This window comes from Papio anubis, chromosome 5 (assembly GCF_008728515.1).
Source record: "Papio anubis isolate 15944 chromosome 5, Panubis1.0, whole genome shotgun sequence".
NCBI classification, from domain to species: domain Eukaryota; kingdom Metazoa; phylum Chordata; class Mammalia; order Primates; family Cercopithecidae; genus Papio; species Papio anubis.
Genome location: NC_044980.1, coordinates 4,389,986 through 4,409,849, shown reverse-complemented (window position 1 = coordinate 4,409,849; position 19,864 = coordinate 4,389,986). Strand labels below are relative to the sequence as shown.

Here is a 19,864-nt window from a genome sequence, read left to right as displayed (position 1 = left end):
CCCAGTCAAATTGGTTACTAGGTGATCTGGCCACCTGACCGGGATGTGAACTGTGCACGACTCTTTATGAGCTTGTCTGGCCACATTCCATTTGCTTCTGGCAGCGCCTCTCCCTCTTCTGATCACATGCACCCACACATGCACTCTCCAGCCCACCCCAAACCAGCCATGTGCTTGGGTGTGTCTGTTTCCACTTGCATCATGGGTCAGCAGCCAGGAAGCACATGGTTGGCCAATGAGGGTTACCTTTGGCTTTTAAAGATGACACCGTCACAGACAGGTCTCTCAACAGATGCACAGTATCCACGGACAATGAAAGAAAAACCCAAGACAAGGGTGTGCTTTGATGGTCTGCGCTGCAGGAGGAAACTTCTCTAAAGACAGAATCTTAGTAGCTGCCGGGACTCGCTCACTGAATTTGCCTTTCCTTTAAAATTCACCATTCAGCAAATTCAGAATACTCAGTATGGGTTAGGTGCATGGCTGCCATATATATGGTATATCAAAGACAGTAAGCCCTCCTTATCTGTAGGTTGCACATCCCTGAAATCAACCAACCAAATCAACCAACTGCAGATCAAAAATATTTGAAAAAAATTTTTCACAAAATTTCAAAAAGTGCACCACTTACTACATTGACTCCATGAGAATGAAGCGATGTGTAGCATTGTATTAGGCATTATTAACAATCCAGAGATGGCTTAAGGCACCTGGAGGATATGTGTAGGCTGCATGAAAATGCTGTGCTATCTTCTTTCAGGAACTTGTGCATCCTCAGATTTTGGTATCCAATTTCCATAGATAGAGAGGGATGACTGTATATGTGGTTTATGCATGTATGTGTGTGAATATGCACACATGTAAATATATAGAATATACATGTAAAACATGTAGCATAACAAAGCAATCTGGATAAACATCATTTTTGATGGTTTTCATGTGATCCTATGTGCTTTTTTTGTTTGTTTGTTTGTTTTTTTGAGATGGAGTCTCTTTCTGTCACACAGACTGGGGTGCAGTGGCATCATCCAGGCTCACTGCAACCTCTGCCTCCTGGGTTCAAGCAATTCTCCTGCTTCAGTCTCCTGAATAGCTGGGATTAAAGGCATGCACCACCACACCCAACTAATTTTTGTATTTTTTAGTAGAGATGGGGTTTCACCACGTTGGGCAGGCTGGTCTCGAACTCCTGACCTCAAGTGATCCACCTGCCTCGACCTCCCAAAGTGCCGGGATTAGAGGGATCCTATGTGCTTTTGAGCAGCCTTGATCTATGCTGGCCTTACTAAGTTGGTGGCCCACTATGGGATGGGAAGCATGTCCAGGCAGCTGTTTTCTGTCCATACTTCCTTTCAGCGCAGGCCCTGGGGGAGGTTGAGGGTGTGAGGTGCTCCCTGGGAGGACGTTCCCTCCTCCGTGGGATGAGCTTGTTATGCTGAGAGCTCACAGCAACACCTGGCACAGTGCAGGGACCCAGGACAGGGTGGCCTGGAGAGGAGGATGAGTGGGCAAACCAGGAAGAGGACTCGTGGGAGAGTCCAATCAGGGACTTCTCTGTGGACAGTGGCAAGAGGTGGGCAGAGAGGGAAGGCTGGACATTCACTGCGGATAGGGTTATTCCTGTGGCACGAGGCACCACGCTGATCATTTGGGAAATGTCTTTGGAGAGAGACAAGGACCTGTGAAAGTTTTTCTGAGTAATAGAGCACAGGCCACAGCCCAGTGGCCTCTGGAATCGGATGCTGGAAACCACGGAGGCCCAGCTGGAGTCTGCAGGAAAACTCTTGGTGATGGGCGCCTTGGTGGCACGATCAACATAGGACTTCACCTTGGGTGTGTTGGGGCAAATGCCACCTGTTATGGTCACGCAACCCTGGCGGGGGGCGGAGGTGTTTTGATAAGACGGGAAGCAGAAGCACACGCATGAGGTCATTTTTACTTGCTTTTTAGCAACCAGCATTCAGTCCCCATGACAACAGGCTCCCATCGGGTCAGGTCTTTGTTCTGCTGCCCTCATCCAGGAAAGGCAACCTCTGTCTGCCTCCCAGAAGTGGGGATACAGGGCAGAGGGCCCCGGGCAGCACCATCGCTAGGACCCAAGGACCCCGACACAGTGACTATTCTCCGAAGCCAGACGATGCGTGTGGCCCCTATTGAGCCGGTGAGCTTGTGCCTCTCACCAGCACTGTGGGGGCTGACTCTGTGCCTCAGTTGCCTCATCTGTGAAACAGGGATGATAATGTCACTCCCTTAGAGGGCTAATAGGAGAGAGAAAGGAATTGGCTCAGAGCAGCGCCAGCACACGGGGCTCTCGGTGGGGGCTAGCTGTTGTCCCTGTGCTTATTCCTCTTCATTCCACTGTGGGAATCCCTCATTCCCTGAGGGCCCAGTTAGGGACCCTCATGGAGACGGGCAAGACAGTGAGAGAGCGCATGTAGGGGGCTGCTGCCACACACAGTCACTCCTGTTCCCTTCCGCCTGCTTCCCTCCACCTCCATCCTCCAAAACGAGAGAACCAGAGCCAGGGCCTCTGCAGCAGGCAGAGAACCTCCGTGTAAATTGGAAAGAGGCTCACTCTCCCAGCCAAGAGATGGGAAAAGAAGGCCAGATAAAGTGCCACTCTGCTGGGCAGCCACGAGCCAGTGCACACGGTTGCGGTGAGCTGCAAAGAACCGAGTATCAGCCTTCGGAACTCCTTAGAGGTCTGGGCCTACCACGACCCGAAAGCAGAACCGCCAGCAGCATCAAGGGGGTGGAGCGAGGCGCAGGCACAGACTCCGACGAGGATGAACACAGAAACAAAGATCCCGAGGAAGGAACCCCCGCTCCATTGTGGGTGTGAGGCTGCCAGGGACCCGAGCAGGAAACAGCGAGGGCTGAGGGTGGGCTGAAAAGAACCGTAAACTTACAACCACCTATTTATTCCAGGACCCACATTCCTTTCCTGTTCACGCTTGTCTCTGGGGAATTCAGCCCAGATTTTACCCAGAGCACTGCATTTCCTTATACTTAATTGGGTGACATTTAGAGGAAAACACATGTGCCCAGAAGATTCAGCAACACTTGGAGACCGTCCTCAGAAAGCCACACCCACGCGCAGGAACCAGGCCACCCGGAAAGCCTCACGCAGTGGCTTGGCCAGCTTTGGGAAAACACCGTCGCAGAAGCATCCCCGGGAGCCACGGGCCAACCCCAGGCCCGAGCTGTGCTCGCCCGCTCTCCAGGACCCGAGCGCCTCCCCTACCTGAGACCACGGTGCTCGCCCGCTCTCCAGGACCCGAGCGCCTCCCCTACCTGAGACCACGGTGAGGCAAACCAGCTGCCCCTCGAGGGTCCTGCAGCAGCAAACGGGGGGTGCTTGGGGCACGGAAGTGGGGCACAGGCACGTTCCAGCTCCAGGCTGGGCTTCGGCAAATGCGAGCACTTCTTCGAGGCCAGCTCTCGATACTTTCCGGAAACATACTTTTCAGCACATTTTAAGAATCTTTTCTGTGTTCCTCTTTCACATGTCACAGAGCACTAAAAATAGGAGAACAAAAGATGTCAGTGAAAAAAAATCTCTTTTTTTTGCAAAATCTGTGGGTTAAAATATCAAAGATATCTGCTTGAACATTTGTATAAGTGTGAACATTCAGTGAAAATTGTTGGACCTTAGCATTTTTAAGAGACATTATAGAATCCATCATTAAAAATAAGAGGACCTTGAGGGCATCATCCCATTTCACTGGAAAATTAAAATGTTGGGCTGTCATTGCTATTGGAACATACTGAAACTTAATACATAAGTACATGTGGTAACTACCACGGCTCTATGGATTGACCCACCCAACTGCAGTGATGTTGGTTCCCAAAGCAGGGGCAGGTAGAAGAAACTCAGGGCTCACAATCTTCCCTAGGAATCCGAGTGCTGCTTGTGAGGAAAGGAAGGGTGCACGGAGAGCAAAGCTCTTAGCTCCCCGCTAAGGCAGGCTCTAAGCTTGAGCTGCTCCAGTTGCAGACACCCTGGCTTATGCAGAGGTGCGCTGTGCAAACCAGCAGCCCAGGCAGGAGGCTGCAGCCCCCGCTTGCCGGGAGAACACACAGGAGCAAGGTACACTGTCCCACCACAGACTGGGCATGGAGGGTCTCTGGAGCAGAGGTCCCGGCCCCCGGCATTGCTGTCTCCTGCTGGGGTAGAGTGGACGATGTTGTGCAGCTCCAATGGACCTCTGGCTGAAATGCCCTCAGGTTCCCCAGCAGAGAAGCCCAGGTGGCAACACCTGCCCAGGTCCTGACCTCGCATTCACATCTTTAGGCTTACAGGTGTGCTTTTTGTGCATCCTGATGGAAGATGGAGAGGAGTTGGAACACTCCTCTTGGTTGCTCGCTGATCCAGGTCTAAGAGAGAAACTCTGGCATGCGTGTGTGTGTGTGTGGTGTGGGATGTGTGTGTGTGCATGTATTAAATTTCAGGGCAAAGACTTTCTACCTGGACACAGCCCACAGATTATGTAGCCATGTCACTTACTTTCTGTAGACTCTGCCTCTAGGGATATGCACCCAGGGATGTGTGTTTTCCAATGACAGTGCATTCAGTTCTATGGGACACTCATTCCTACCCTCCAGGTGAAAGAGGACCTGAGGTACATTGTTACCAATGGCAAGCTCACTCAAGCAAGCAAGGGTGCTCTTATTTTTTAGTGACAAACTGAAACAGTGTCTCAACAGGATTCAATGCCTTGCTTGGCACTTCCTACCAATCTGAACAAAGAAGGCATCATTGGAGGGTGGGGGAAACACAGTGCCTGATGAGACCTGGGTCCCTCCCTGAGGAGCGTGGGATCAGGGAAGAGCTTTCTTTCCACAACTGCTGTGGCAATACAAAGGCACAGCTCTGGGTTACGGTAATCTCTCAATACCCCATTCAGACAGGTTCATGCTTGGCTGGTGGTGCTGTTACCACGCTGTGGGGTGTAAGATTTCCGAAGCGCTTTTGGAAGCATTTGGTCCGAAGCTAGTCATGAAACCATCAGTATTCCAAACTAATGATTCCAGTGTTATTCCCATGATGAAGGGGTCCAGGACAGCTCCTGAATGGTGCAGAAGAAAGGGCTTCCCAGCCTCCTGCAGCACCAGGTGACCGATTTCAATAAAACTAACAGGAGAGTTTCCTTTCACAAACAGAACAGCTGCCCCCCGAAACTTGTCTCAGGAGATGGGTACTGTTTCTTTCCAAGCAACCCATGTTCTTCCTGCTCTCCAGGAGCCACGCATTTCCTGGCATGTGGCTACACCTGCCCAGGAGTTACATGATCCCCTATTCTCACACTCACACCCCCTCAACCCTCTCGTCCTCTGCTCCACGCCGGACCAGTGATAAGGACATGGATGCCACTGTGTGAGATGCCCCCAGGACATGATTCAGAAGCCAAAGGAAATTAAGCAACCCCATGAAGTTGATGGAAGCTGAGAGGGTGGTCCGAAGCTGGCAGAACAGAAACTTGGCAGTGCAAGGAAGTCAAGAAGAGATAAAAAGGGAGAAGAGAGAGAGGAGCGGGAAGAGGAAAACCAGGAGAGAAGAGGCAGTCCTGGTGGGGAAATCTGGTCAACCTTGCTCCCCTGAGACCAGGGTGCACCTACCTGGGACCAGGCAGACACCAGCCACTGCAGCTTCTTGGGCTTGTGGCAGCGCTGAAGTAGACAGGCTTCATGCATCCTGGGCTTGGGCTCTGAGGTGCAGACAGTGTCGGGCAGCAGCTGCGCTCTGGCTGAGGGGTTGGTGCTCTTACAGGCCACTGCCCGCTTCCTCCACCCCTTCCCACAGGTGTGTGAGCACTGCACAGAAGAGTCAGGATCAGCACCCAGCAAGGGCCATGTGCAACACAGCAGATCATGCAGGGGGGCCCTGCCACCACCCATGCCAACCCCGCCCAGGTTACCTCTGCCCAGGGCCCGGTGCTCCATGCCGGTGGGCAGCTCTGAGAGTTGCAGGCCTGCCTGCTGGAGGGAGCAGGCTGTGGGCACAGGCTGGCCGGGACTGGCTCCGAGTCATAGTGCACGCGCCGTGTGCACTGCACGGGGCGGCTCTGGGCACCCCCGCCGCACGTCCGACTGCAGGCACTCCAGTTCCCCACGGACCAGCTGGGCAGGGACAAAGAGACCTCGGTGAGGGATGGCTCCATCACTCTGACAGAAGCGGCCCCACACCTGATGTGGAGGTGGTGGCAAGATTTCCCAGCCACGGTCACGTGTGTGCAGTTATTTTCAGTTCCACTGTTCCGGAGTGAGCTCTCCTACCAGAGTCTTCCTGCCCCTGCTGTTTCTCACCTTCCTGATCCTGATTCATGCTATGCCATTCTTTCCCTTCCTCTGGCTTTTGGGTTCCAGTGGACTTGGAGAGAACCCTATTCGGCACAGTGTGTCTGTTCTCTTCTTTTTTAAAAAATGCAAAATTTCAAACATATAAAATACAAAACATCTATGGGTTCCTGTCCACTCAACTCTCCCAATTTCAGTGTATGTCCCCAACCCCTACTGCATTTTGAAGGTGATTCCAGACTTGAAAATATCTCATATGAATCTCTAAAAAATAAGGATTTTTAAAAAACATAACCATAATATCATCATAACATCTAGAGCATTAATGATTCTTTAACATCCCTGAAGAGTTAGTGTTCCAATTCCCAGCTGTGTCATCAATATCCTAATTTGATATGTTTGTTTGAGGAATCCAAATAAAGTCCAGATTGTCAACAGATTCACATCTTCTCTTGCAGGCTTTAGGCTTTCCCTTAAATTTTGTTTATTTTTATGTTCGATGTATTCGTTAAAGACAGAGGCTCTTTCCCTTACTGAGTCTTCCACAGTGTGGAAGTTGATTTTTTGCTCATTACAGGATTCTTGGAATTACATCTCTGTGATGTTGGTTTTTGTGTTCTTCTGTCCTCTATTTTTAATTCTTTAGTAGTTTGTTCTAGAGGCTTCTTGAGATTCTGGTTCAACTTTCTCATATGATTATTTCGTAAGTGATCACGCATTCTTCCAGCAGGAGGCTCAAGATGTCAGAGTATCTTTCTTTCAATTTGTTAGCAGCTGTGGATGCTTGTAAATGTGTTTTTCTTTCCTGGTGATAAAAGCATACCCCGTCAACATGCACGTTGTCAGGTGATGGGGTGCGGAGTGGAGTTGGAGCCAGGCTTTGTCCAGTGGGGCCACCTTTGATCGAGACACTGTGCCTGAGTGTGTCTACCAAGCCTCAGCTGGTTTTGCACAAGCCCATCTGCAGGAGGACTTGGTGTGCACCTTGGAGAGGTTGTCAAGAGGAAGGGGGAAACATGGCCCCATAACAGGGACTCACTGGGACGGAGGGCTTGAGCTCCCTCCTGGAGTCACTTCTGAGGACTTGACGATTTCCATTCATGTTAATTTCCCTGTGCAACCCCCTGTGGGCCAGTCACAAGGGGATGGGAGGGGAGCTGGCTTCCTCACCACCTCCTTGCAGCACATCAGTGCAGGGCACCAAGGGTCCCGCCTAGGGATTGCCTGCAAGGCTCTGCCTGCAGCTGTGTCTGTGCTGAGGACTCAGGGCAGGGGCATCCTGTCTTCCACTCTACAGCATTGCTGAGTAGAGTTAGGGCAACAGTGACTTGCTCCTGAATCTCAGAGTAAACCCAAGGACTTGTGAAGATGCCCAGGCTTCTCCTTTGACCCTCCATCCTGTGCTCCCACACTGAATCCCACAGTCACCCTCAGGTTTAGGTGTCAAAGCAGAAGCCCAGGGAGCTTGGCCAGGAACTCCGGAGGTGCCTCTGGCAGCAGCCACGGCACCTGGGAGAAGTATTCTCGAGGATGGCATTTGTGGACCCAAGTTACACAGAGAGAGACAGAAAGGAGAAGGGAAATCCACCATGATTCCTCCTACGAACATCACTGCGACGATTTCCTCACTCCTGCTTCCGGTGCTGTCTGTGTGTAAACATATTTTTAACATGGTCAAGAGCAGGCGGTATATGCAAGTTTTATTCAGCATTCAAAAAATTCATTGGCTAGGCTGGGTGTGGTGGCTCATGCCTGTAATCCCAGCACTGTAATTCCAGGCTGAGGCAGGAGGAATAATCCTAGGAGGAGGACTTTTAAGCCTAGAAGCTTGAGATCAGACTGGGCAACATGGCAAAACCCTGTCTCCCACACAAAAATTACAAAAATTAGCTGGGTGAGGAGATATACAACTGAAGTCCCAGCTACTCAGGAGGATCACTTGAGCCCAGGAGGTCAAGGCAGTGGTGAGCTGTGATTGTACCACTGCACTCCAGCCTGGGTGACAGAGCGGGACTCTGTCTCAAAAAATAGAATAGAATACAATAAATAAATAAAAATAAAAATTCATTGTCCAAAACAAGCGTTTTTCTTATACTTCAAAGCCTTTATAAACACATTTCAGTGTTTCTCTAATTACACAATCTGGATCGAGGTATGCAGATATCTAAGTAAGAAAATACAGACAAAAAGGTTTGGACCTCAAGCTCCAGGAGATCCAGGAATATCCTGAAACTGCCCCAGTTCTATGCATGCCTGGCTGGACGTGATTTCTGAGCAAAGTGATGAGGGCCTCTCCTCAAGTTCTCCAGGGAGTCTGTGACTCAAGTAATTTTAGAGCCAAGGTTTGGACTCTTCTGAAAATCCCGAGGATAAATTAGGTGGCAGAACCTCGAAGGAGCGGGAAATTGATGGGAAACAGCACCCGAACACACCACATGACTTACGGCTTTCCGATCGAGCACCATGATAGTTTTACATTCTTTGGTTTGTAGAAGCTTTGAATTATTTTGCACCAAGTGTTTTTACGGAAAAGATACAATTGTAGTTTTAAGAAAATTATAAAAAGACTAAAATGTAAATTGTGTCCACATAAAAAGTAAACATGTCAGGGTTGTAGGAGTTGCCCTACATGGATTGTGATAATGCTTCAATTTTTCAGTGTCAACAAGATTAGTGTTTTTTCTTTAATTCCATGTTAAGCCACCTAAATTACATATCCTCATTATGAAAGACTGATTATTGGCTTCCTGGCTGTGATAATTCTGCCGGTAAAGCCTCTCGGTTACTCTGTGGCCGCTTCTGTGTGCTTTCCTGTTGTTTTTAAGTTTCCTCCCATTTCTTACATTTGCTCTCTCAATCATGCAGCCTTATAAATTACAATGGGTGTTCTACACTGTGTTGGCTGTTCAAGAGCTTTTCACACCGCCTCGTTAAGTCTTCTGTCTCCACCACCTTAAGACGTTCCAACTGGGTGGATCCATTCTCTGCCTTCTCTCTTAGCTGCACATCATTAAAACAGTCCTCCTGAACAAAGCTCCTTCATACCACGTCTGGAAACACCGAATGTCTGTTTTGTTTAAAAAACCGAGCTTTAGGGGAATGTCTTCATTTCAGCTCACGAATGAGTCAAAATCCACGCAAGCTTCTGTGCTAATGTCTGAGGGTTCCACGAACGGTAACAAGCTGTGTTCAGTAGCTCACCAGTGGCCACAAGGGTTCTCGCTTTGTTTTGGTTTTCCTAAGTCCACCAACTGGAAGAATGTAAAGTGGCTGGTATTACCCAAATCAGTCAGTTTCCAAGGCAGGACTCTGGAGACGCAGTTCCCACTGACCCTCAGGACCTCCATTGCCCAAGGCTCCCTTCCAGGGTGTGCCTTTGTGGCTCTCAACACTGCCCAGAAAAGTGATGGGGTTTATAGCCTTCACTTAACAGTCTACCCAGGATTTCCTGATACCATCTAATCAATATGCAATATCCCTAATGCCAAATAGTCTTTAGTCATTTCTCAACAAAATGACTCCCTCTTCACCATTAAAAAAAATTTAAATGACATTTTGGCTTTTGCATGTAATGCTTTCTTTGAAAATACCAGTTTCCAAAAAGGGTTTAGTAAAGTCCCTTGTCATGACGCACCACACCAGCAGATTATGTGTCCTAACGACAGCTCAGACGCAGAGGCCAGCCCTGGGCTGGACCCCAGCTGCTGCCTAGGGCCAAGCCCCACCAGGGCAGCCGTGTTCTGCCTGCGGCTTTCACATCAGCACGTCTCCCTGAGCCTCACTTTCAGAATTTAGTTTCAGGGTCTTTTGTCTGCTGATTCTTTTTGAAATTTCACCATCCAGCACTCTGTGGTTCTATTTTCAAGAATAACTCTAGGAATCCTACACAGGAATCTCTCATAACACAATAAAGACAGAGAACAACAGTGGGGCAGAATCCTTGTCACGGCACAAGCCTACACGAGGCATTGATGAGTGTCAGGGCTCCAGTTGCCAGCTGGATTTAGTCCAGAGGGGTGGGTGCTGGATGCCGTGAGATGCAACATTAGAACACAGCATTCATTACGCCGTGCCTCTTCAGCATCGGAGTTAACACGTGGGGACTCCTGACTTCCGCATGCTGGTGTGTGTTTCACAACTTCCCAGTAGGCTGTTCTAAATGAAACCGTTCATGTCACTGGCTATACCCAGATACTCATACACTGCAGACTCAATGACCCAGGGGTCAAGACAGCTGCCAACATGGTCTGACAGGATCAATATTGCTTGGTTTTTGAAGACACAACAACCTTGTCTTCATATAAAATAGCAGCATCTTCACGTGTATAATTTAAGATCTAATGTAAGTAAATTGAATGTTTTAAAGATAACAATGCACATTCAACAATAAACAGATGACAACTGGAAAAATCTGCCTCTTCCACAGGGTAAACATTAGTTAACAAATTAACTAAGAGTGCAGGCCAGCTGTAAGCTGAAAGCACAGAACCCAAGATCAGCAGAACTTGGGAGACACTGATGTCCTAAGCCTGTCTGACAGGTGGCCAAGGGTCTTTTTAGCTTGTCGTCCTCCTCGGCTGGCTTGGGGATTTACTATGGGCCTAGGACAAAGGATGCTTCATCAGTATCACCTGGTGCCAGCTACACTTCAAGCAAGTTCAAAGGTAGAAGTCCAGCTCTGAAATAAACAATGATCTCCATGACCAAGTACACAAATGAGCACAACAGGTAGAACGAGTTATTAGACAGATTGCACCGTGCCCACACATGATGCCTTCTGGAGCAATGCACTGCAGTCTCCAAATCCTCCTAAAGTCCACCAGTCAGTACATCAGAAATCACATCCTCCAAAAACCCAGCAGTCAGGACATCAGAAATGACAGCAACATTCCAGCCCATCCCTCCCAGCCGCAGTTGGTTTTCAGAGATGCTCCTGACACTGCCTGGCAGGGCAGTACCCTCAGACTGTCTCCTGGGAGGTGTCCATCTAGGAGTTAATGCCAGGGTCTGGTCTGGTTTTTCACATGGGAACGGAGAGTCCATTTCTGATGACTGGTTGGTAAGGATCAGGGCCCAGCACCTCAGGGCTCGCTGTGAGCATTTGGAAGCTTGCAACTTGACAATCACTTCATTTTCTTCAGCCTCAAAGTCAAACCACTTTGCCTGACTTGTGAAACCGAAGGAGAGATTTACAATGAGCCAGACAGACACGAATTGTTTTCACCTCTAAATGCAGGATTTCTTTGCTGAAGCACACAAAGTCAAACTGAGGACATCAAAGCTCCCCGCAAAGGCGGCGCTGTGGGCGTCAACTTCAGCGACTGTGAGGAGCCAAAGGTGTGTGAGGAGTTACTACTCTGAGGCCAGCATGCCATTTTTACCAGGTTTTCCTGTCTCACCATCCTGTCATCAGATCTTATCTTCAAAGGAATCAGTATGATCTACAGAGCTTTCAGTGATGGGGGAAACATGGAATTATGAGACACACAGACCAAAGAAACTGACCTTGCTTTTCAAAACAGACAGCCTCAGTAATTCCCTCTTTCAACAAAAACCCCTCAGCAGAGGGTTCCTCTGCAGAACCGTGGGGGCTTTTGCACTCCCTTTTAAAAGGGAAACCAGTCAACTCTAAATGGCAACAGTGCTCTGGTTCTTGGGAGGCTGCCCCTCTGCCCACTTTCCAGGGACGACTGGAAGAAAGAGCAAGGCACTCTACTTTTTTCATCAGAGTAAGAGGTCTTCTCTTCTGTCTGGTGTTGACTCCTGCATCCTCTCTGCTGTGCTCCACAGCCATATACGCCATTGCTTACAGACCTCTATGTCTCGTGGGTAAAGGGCATCCAGAGCCAGTGGTCCCCATCTTTGCCCTCTATGCACCGGGAAGGGCTCCAGCATTGATCACATTTACCAGCCTTGTCTTCTGTATGTGGAGACTGAGCTCCCAGAAGCAAGGAGAAGCACATTGTACTGCCAGTCCCCTCTTCAAAACAGCACTACTGTCACAATCAGAATCATTCCTGCCCTGCTCAAAAGAACAGGAGTATTTCACCCTCTTCAGGTTTCTGTGCTGGAAGGGCACCTCTCCCTTGCTGCTTCTGTGCCCCTTCAACACCCACCCATTGAGCCAACGGTTTCTACTACAAATAACTTAACTTTGCTGTGGACTAAAAACTCCTGGGGTGGTAACACACGGGTAGGCAACCTAACGATCTAGATCTAATTCATCTGAGGTTGAGCCCTGTCTGAGTAAGAGGTAACTCCCTCTTTACCAGGCTTAACATCCAAGTTCTCATGCCCAACAGTAGCACAGAGGTGCGGCTGCTGTGGGCTCGCAAACACCTGCACATTCCTGGTCTCGCTCCTGTTCTGTATGAACCGGAAATCAGATGGCCTTGGCTCTCTAGGGGTTAGGGGTCAGGAATCTGAAATTGTGCAAAGCCCTGGGGGCCTGGATGACTGGCAGCTTTGGAAACATGATTTTGGAAATGTAACATCCAGTTCTTCAGAAAATCCCCGAGACTGACCACAAAAGTTCTGAGCTATCCTCCCTTCCCCTTTGTGGCCTCAATTTCTTGTATTAAAGTTGTACTAATTTTATTTTTCAACCATTATGAGGACTAACTAGGATGTGCCAATAAAAAAACTGGGGAGGGCGGGGGAGTCTGGTCAATCGATTCTTCCGGAGGAAAACAGATGCTTTCATTCCCTGTCATTAGCATCTCAGCAAAGCCCATCTGAGCTCCTCTGAGGAGCAGGCTCTCTGGTTCTGCACAGCCCTCGTGATTTTGGAGAGCGTGTCTGCAGCAGGCTGCTGGCCCACAGCGCATGACTTAGCCTCTGTGAGTGCAAAGTCATGGAAGCTTGAGTTCCTTCTCAAAGAGGGACCCTCCCAGAACCAAAGGGGTTTCAGACTGGGGATGGACCACAGCTGCTTCCTTATATACTGACTCTTCCAATATTGAAATACAGATATCTGAAAAGTAAAGGTAAAGATCTCCAATATTAACGTTCTTTCAAGCCTCCTAAACAACTCAGCTTAAGAACTGTGGAGATATTCCTAGCCAAGGATGTCCTACCCTCAGGGCAAGATCTTAAACTTCCATTGTATTTGGACATAGAAGGTTGTAATGGATGTACTGATAACTGTTCAGGGTACAAACGTTCTTCTGCTACCCCGACATGGAAGCACACAAGTGGTTTTCCAGTGGGTATAGAACTTCCTGTGCGAGAAGCCTCGGCTTTGTACTCTCTGGAGGGCAGAGCACTAGAGTATTCTCTGGATCTATTTCTGTGCTAGTGGCTCTCTACCTGTTGCTCCGTTCATCTCTGGACACTAGATGTGCTGCCTGGATGGGCTCCTCCTTGCCTACTGGTTTACTTCCAGCCTCGTTAGAAACTCTTCTTTAGTCATCCTGAACTGACACATGAGACTCACTGCGCCTCTTCATCCCTTGGCAAAGCACATTGGCGGCCGCCCACACCATGCTGAGCGCCAGTGGGTGAGGTGCCAGCCTTGCCCAGGGATGTCAGCATCCTTCTGCTGCCACTCCAAGGCTCGTAGGGAATGGGCTGAGTCTGTCCTCCAATCTGTTTATGGCAGCTGAACTTGTTATTGGAATTATGTAATATAATTAAATTTGGTGTAGCTCTATGAAACACGAGCATTAGAAAAGAAAAGCTGTTTCTGTGAAAACGAAGTAAAATCTTTGGAATGACTCAGCTGAGACCAGTCATTAAATGGCATTGCTGTCAAATTAGGTGTGGCTGAGACAAAAGTAAAATATTGAGGAAACATAAAAATTTTAAAATGACTTCCCACTCAGATAAATGGGACAAGTTTCATCCTTCTTTAAAGAAACTCAAACTGGAAATTATATGCAATGAGCATGTTCTATGAAATAACCTACTTAGATCCTTCCACAGGCAGACTCTACTCAAAAAACAGTTCGGCTCATAATTAAAAGAATTAGCAAATGAATGCACATTATGTCTTTTAAGTGAACATAAATGTTTCAGGTACGTGTGTGCATTTTTTAAAAATAATTTTTCCCTCTATCTACTTTTTTCATCAGAGTAAGACGTCTTCTCTTCTGTCTGGTGTCAACACCCGCATCCTCTCTGCTGTGCTCCACAGCCATAGAAACCATTGATTACAGACATCTCGGTCCAGTGGTCCCCATCTTTGCTCCCTCTTCCTTTCCTGTCACCTGCCCTTCCTATGATCCCAGAAGTGGGATGCCCCTGGCTTCATCCTCCAGCCTTTTTCTGACCCCACCAAATCACACAGACTCTGCTTCCCCATTTTCCAGCAAAGCTACTCCCTCCTGTGTATGTGACATTCATGGTGGCTGTGTCCAGGTCTGTGATGGTTAATTTGATATGTCAACTTGTCTAGACTGCAGTAGACAGCTATTTAGCTGAGTGTTATTCTAGACATTTCTGTGAAAGCATATTTAGGTGAGATAAACATTCAAATCTGTAGGCTTTGCGTCAAGTTGATGACTCCCATAATGGCGGTGGACCTTATCCAATCTGTTGAAGGTCTGAATAGAGGGAGGTCTCCCCAGAAGGAGGGAATTCTGGGCTTCGGACTTGAACTGCAAAACTGCAACTCCTTCCTGGATTTCTGGTCCACTGATCTGTCCTGCAGATTTTGGACTTGCCAGTTCCCACAATCACATAAGCCAATTCCTTCGTTTGTCTCTCGTCAGCCAAAGAAAAGGCAGGCTTTTAAAGAATTAAAGTTAGTTTTATTTAGAAGTCTTATAGAGGATTGCAACCAAGACAGCCTTTACCTCACACAGGCACATCCACAACCAATTGGTTCTGGTTCTTTGCAGAACTCCAATATGAGATCCCTGTCATTTTTCACAGGCATTGCTCCTTAATTGTCCCCTAGCTTCTGAGTCTGAGTTGATAAAAGCCAATCTCCACTCTGCTGCCGAGAAGGAGTGTTTTCAGTGTGAACATGAACACACAGCACTACTATAATATTTGAAATTCTCCAAGGCTCCCCATTTCCCAGGACACAGGGCTCACGCACATGGACCTGCGGCCTCCACCCCCCACCTCTCTGTATGTCCACAAGCCCTAGTGGGTCAGTGGTTCTGGGAGTTCAAAGCTCCCAGGAAAGGGCCCCTCAGCTGTTAGAGTAAAGATGGGCTGTGTTGGCAAAGATACCACAGGATGGCAAGTCTCCGGTGTTGCTTCCTTTACGTCCAGACCTAAGGGTTCATTTGGTCACTCCAAGTATCTAACTAATATGTCCACTGGTTGCTTTTTTACCAAACGCTCAATTTGGCAGTCTTGCCCTGTATGTGGCCCCTGCCTCAGCAATATAGTAAACTCTTAACCTTTTAAAGGAAAGGAATGCAAGCTCACTGCAAGCACATTGGAAAGGCACAGACAAGGATAGAAACACAGTTGCTCATGATCTCAGGACACAGAAACCCCCTCTCATAGCATCCAAGCTCCAGGACAGACCTGACCGTCTGCGCTCCCGAAATCCGGCCTGGGGTTCTCTCTGGCCAGCTCTTTTCTGACAGTGCTGAAGAGAGACACGGTGATGAAGGGACAGCAAGAATGAAACCACATATTTTAAGGGAACGAAAGAGACTAGTTTGCAGATCATGAGGAAACAGCATGAAGGAGCTCTGAGGGTTTCGTCCTGGGCAGGAGGCCACTTTGCCCACTGAATATTTTCTTCTCACACAAAGGACTTGTGTGAGGGAACCGAGAAAGGAAGCTGGTAACACACAGCCACACGAGGCAGTGACTCCTAACTGTCCTCAGGTTCAGTGCCACACCTATCGAGCTAAGAATGTGCCAGTGCCATCACCAGAAAACCAATGTTAGGAATTACATCTCATAAATTAAAAAAGAGCAAGAAAACCGTGACACCATCAGAGCCTTTTCCTGCCACCTGCACACAGGCCAGGAAATGGCCTGTCAAGGTGCCCTCCACCTCTGTGTCCTCCACTGGGTCCCCTAGACTCACAGGGTCATTGTGGCTTCCATTCCTGTGAGACGCACTGCCTGTGCCTTTCCCTCTATCCACGGCATTCGCTGTGTTGAAGGGAATGAAGGAAAGCCTGTTATCCCTGTCACAGACACCATGTGGGGCCCATGGGCCAGGCACCACAAGCCCGTGCACCCAGTCAGACCCAATCAAGGGCCTCCCTGGACATTAAGAATGGCTATGAAGAGGAATGACAAACAAATGTGTCCCAAGAAGGGGTAGATGTTAAGATAGGCTGTGCAGGAAGTCAACAGTGAAAGGTTACGGTGACAGCAGGGCAAGGAGGTCTTCAGTGTGGCAGGAATGAGGGCTGCTAGGACAGGGTCCGTGAAGACACTGGAGGAGGCAGTAGCAGGTCCTGGAGGGTCGTGGAGGCCACATGACAGCATTTGGATACCAAGCAAATGACAATGGAAAGCAATGGAAGGCCGGACTTGGAGAAATGTCTATACTGGGTTTGTATTTTATTTTATATTAATTTTTTAAATTATTATTATTTTTTGAGCTGGAGTCCCACTCTCTCATACAGGCTGGAGTGCAGTGGCACAATCTCAGCTCACTGCAACCTCTGCTTCCCAGGGTTGAAGCCATTCTCTTGCCTCAGCCTCCCAAGTAGCTGGGATTACAGACTTGCACCACACCCAGCTAATTTTTTGTATTTTTAGTAGAGATGGGATTTCTTCATGTTGACCAGGCTGGTCTCACACTGCTGACCTCAGGTGATCTACCCCATTCAGTCTCTTAAAGTGCTGGGATTACAGGTGTGAGCCACTGTGCCTGGCCCAGGTTTGTATTTTGGAAGGATCACTGTGACTGCAGAATGAATAAGACACTAGAGGAATCTAGACTGTAGGTAGAAATTTCTACTCAAATCTCCTGAGGCTGCAAGGGTGAGAGGCTGGTGGCTTGACTATGACTAGAGCCTCCTTTCCATTAGAGGGGGCCATGCTGTCTGTCCACAAAACTTACGCTTTATAATTTGACATTTCATCAATGCCTCTGTGAAACTCACAGGACTGAGCACACGTAAAAATACTAAACATTGGTTGACCAGTTGACAATGAACATCACCCTCCTCAATTCACAGACACAGAGCTATGTTATTTCTTAAATATAGTAATATATATATATAAAAATATAGAAGTTTCCTTTTGGGCTCACCATAATGTACCTGTGTTTCAGCAGATTTGCTTTTGCCTGTGGATATAGAAATCCATAAAGTTATAACCAGGCACCAACAGGACAACACAAATCAAAGTTCTTTGTGAAGTCTTGCCCTGGTCCATGATCCTGGCTGGCTGACCACCTGAGGACAGCCTTCCTGTGTCTGAGGCCTTGTGGTGCAGGGTTAGGGAAGCGGTGGCTCTGCAGTCAGGATGCCTGGGTTCCAATCTCAGCTCCAACCTTGCCAGCTGGACGGCCTTCAGGAAATCATTGGACACCAATGTCTCCATTCTCTCCTCTGCAAAGGGGAGATGGTCACAGCAGCTTTTCTATGCAGTGCTGGGCAGGCTGGGAGGACTAGCAGGGAGGAAGTGCTCAGGAAGGGCTGGCTATGGTTACCATGATTTCATTCCTTTGTCTCTTCCTCATCCTGTCCCCTGCCTCTTCTCCTCCTCAATCCTCATCTGGGAAAGGGAGCTCATTCATATGTGGTCCACAGGATTCCAGACATTCAGTCCCTCAGCCTGTGTACCAGAGGGGAAGCCACATTTCCCTATAGCAGTATTATTTTATACTTATTATATACATCCCTTCTGAAAATCAACAAAGAACCACTAAAGACCTGACTGGTAAATATGAATTTAAAAAAAAAAATCACAGAGACACAGACATTAATTTTGTTGTATTGCCTCTTAGTAATTTTCTGGCATGGGTAAAAATAATGTTATTATGTGGCCATTACATGGAAACTATGTGATTTTGGAATATTTACTCTTATAAGAACTATTGAGAAATTTTAGAATTTCTAAAATGAGAAGGATGGGGAGGTTGAAAGAATGCAGAAAACAATGCTCCCAAGCAGCGGTAACTGGATGGGTTTATTTATACCTAATGAAAAGAAAGTGAATGCCATCTCAATGATGCCGGAAGAGCCCGCACAGGTGTTCTCCACCTCGCCTGGGGAGAGAATGAAAGCAAATGGTCACAGCGGGAAGAACAGGCCTTTCATGTCCTATGCCATGAAGGTTTATAAGGGGAAAGAAAAGACTACCAGTGCCCCTTACAAATCCCTCCTTTCAAACAGAAAAATGATATTAAATACTTGATTAACTCCCAAGAGAAGCTGCTGAAGCCCACTGCAGCATGGAAACAAGAATTTTCTGCAGCATGGAAATAAGAATTTTCTGCAGCATGGAAACAAGAATTTTAGGGCCTCCATTTTGTGCAACACCCTTTTTTTTTTGAGATGGAGTTTCGCTCTCATTGCCTAGACTGGAGTACAATGGCTCGGTCTTAGCTCACTGCAACCTCTGTCAAGTTCTTGTCTCAGCCTCCTGAGTAGCTGGGATGACAGGTATGCACCACCACGTCCAGCTAATTTTTGTATTTTTAGTAGAGACAGGGTTTCACCATGTTGATCAGGCTGGTCTCAAACTCCTGACCTCAGTGATCCACCCGCCTCGGCCTCCAAAAGTGCTGGGATTATAGGTGTGAGCCACCGCGTCCGGCCTGGGCAACACCGATATTAACATTCCCAGGGAGAAGTGGCCCTTCTGCCACAAAGTTCATGGACTGTGATCACGAGACCACTGACTTTGTTTAGATATTTTAACAGCTGGCTAGGAAATGTCTTCCTCACACAGTTTAGGTGAAAGCCAGCTGCAAGAATACAAGCTTGTGTGTTACACAGATTTGATGATTTCAGATCTGACTTGCTTCTTTACCTAGGGAAATTTTCCTGTCCTGAAGACAAGCCATTTTCTTGAGAAAGGAAATATGTTTCCTAAAATCGCTGAGAAGATAAATTTACTAAACAATACATCATCTAAGTCAACAAAAGATACTTGTACGCTAATAATGAGATGACCGCAGACTGACACTAGCTTTAGGTTTTCTGAACTACTTGGAAATTCATGGCTGCAATGCCGTTAACACTATTATTTTGCCCGGATTGAAAGGTGATGTAGAGACAGCACTTTTGATTAAGACACGCATTTTGCTGGAGGATGCTTTCATCTAGCCCAAAAGTTGGCAAATATCTTATTAAAGGACCAGATAGTAAATATTTCAGGTTGGTGGTGATCTCTGCTGCGAGGACTCACCCCTGCTGCATCACTAAGAAAACCACTGGAGAACCTGTGCAAATGAACAGGCCTGACTGTTCTCATGAAACCTTACTTACACAATCAGGTATGTCAGGCTGCACTCGGCGCACAGACCATAGGTTGCCACCTGCTGATTTAACCAATTCTACTTATAAATAATAGAATTGGACATATCTGCGAAAACCAGGAAACAACTAGTGTTTTTAAGCACCCAAGACACCTTACAAGATAGACCTGTTGGAGTTTGATACCTATGTCGAGCCTAGCCATCATGGATTAC

At 47.9% G+C, this 19,864-nt stretch overlaps 1 protein-coding gene across 1 annotated transcript in view; it reads right to left on the bottom strand.

Annotated features, from left to right (window-relative positions):
- The window catches only part of ADAMTS16 (ADAM metallopeptidase with thrombospondin type 1 motif 16), a 179,936-nt gene that overhangs the window by 11,470 nt on the left and 148,602 nt on the right, over positions 1–19,864 (bottom strand). The window contains exons 19-21 of the mRNA XM_031666079.1: positions 5,919–6,120; positions 5,620–5,814; positions 3,295–3,519 (exon numbers count right to left, since the gene is read on the bottom strand). Coding sequence (XP_031521939.1) covers positions 3,295–3,519; positions 5,620–5,814; positions 5,919–6,120 — 622 coding nt within the window. The remainder of the gene's footprint in view (positions 1–3,294; positions 3,520–5,619; positions 5,815–5,918; positions 6,121–19,864) is intronic.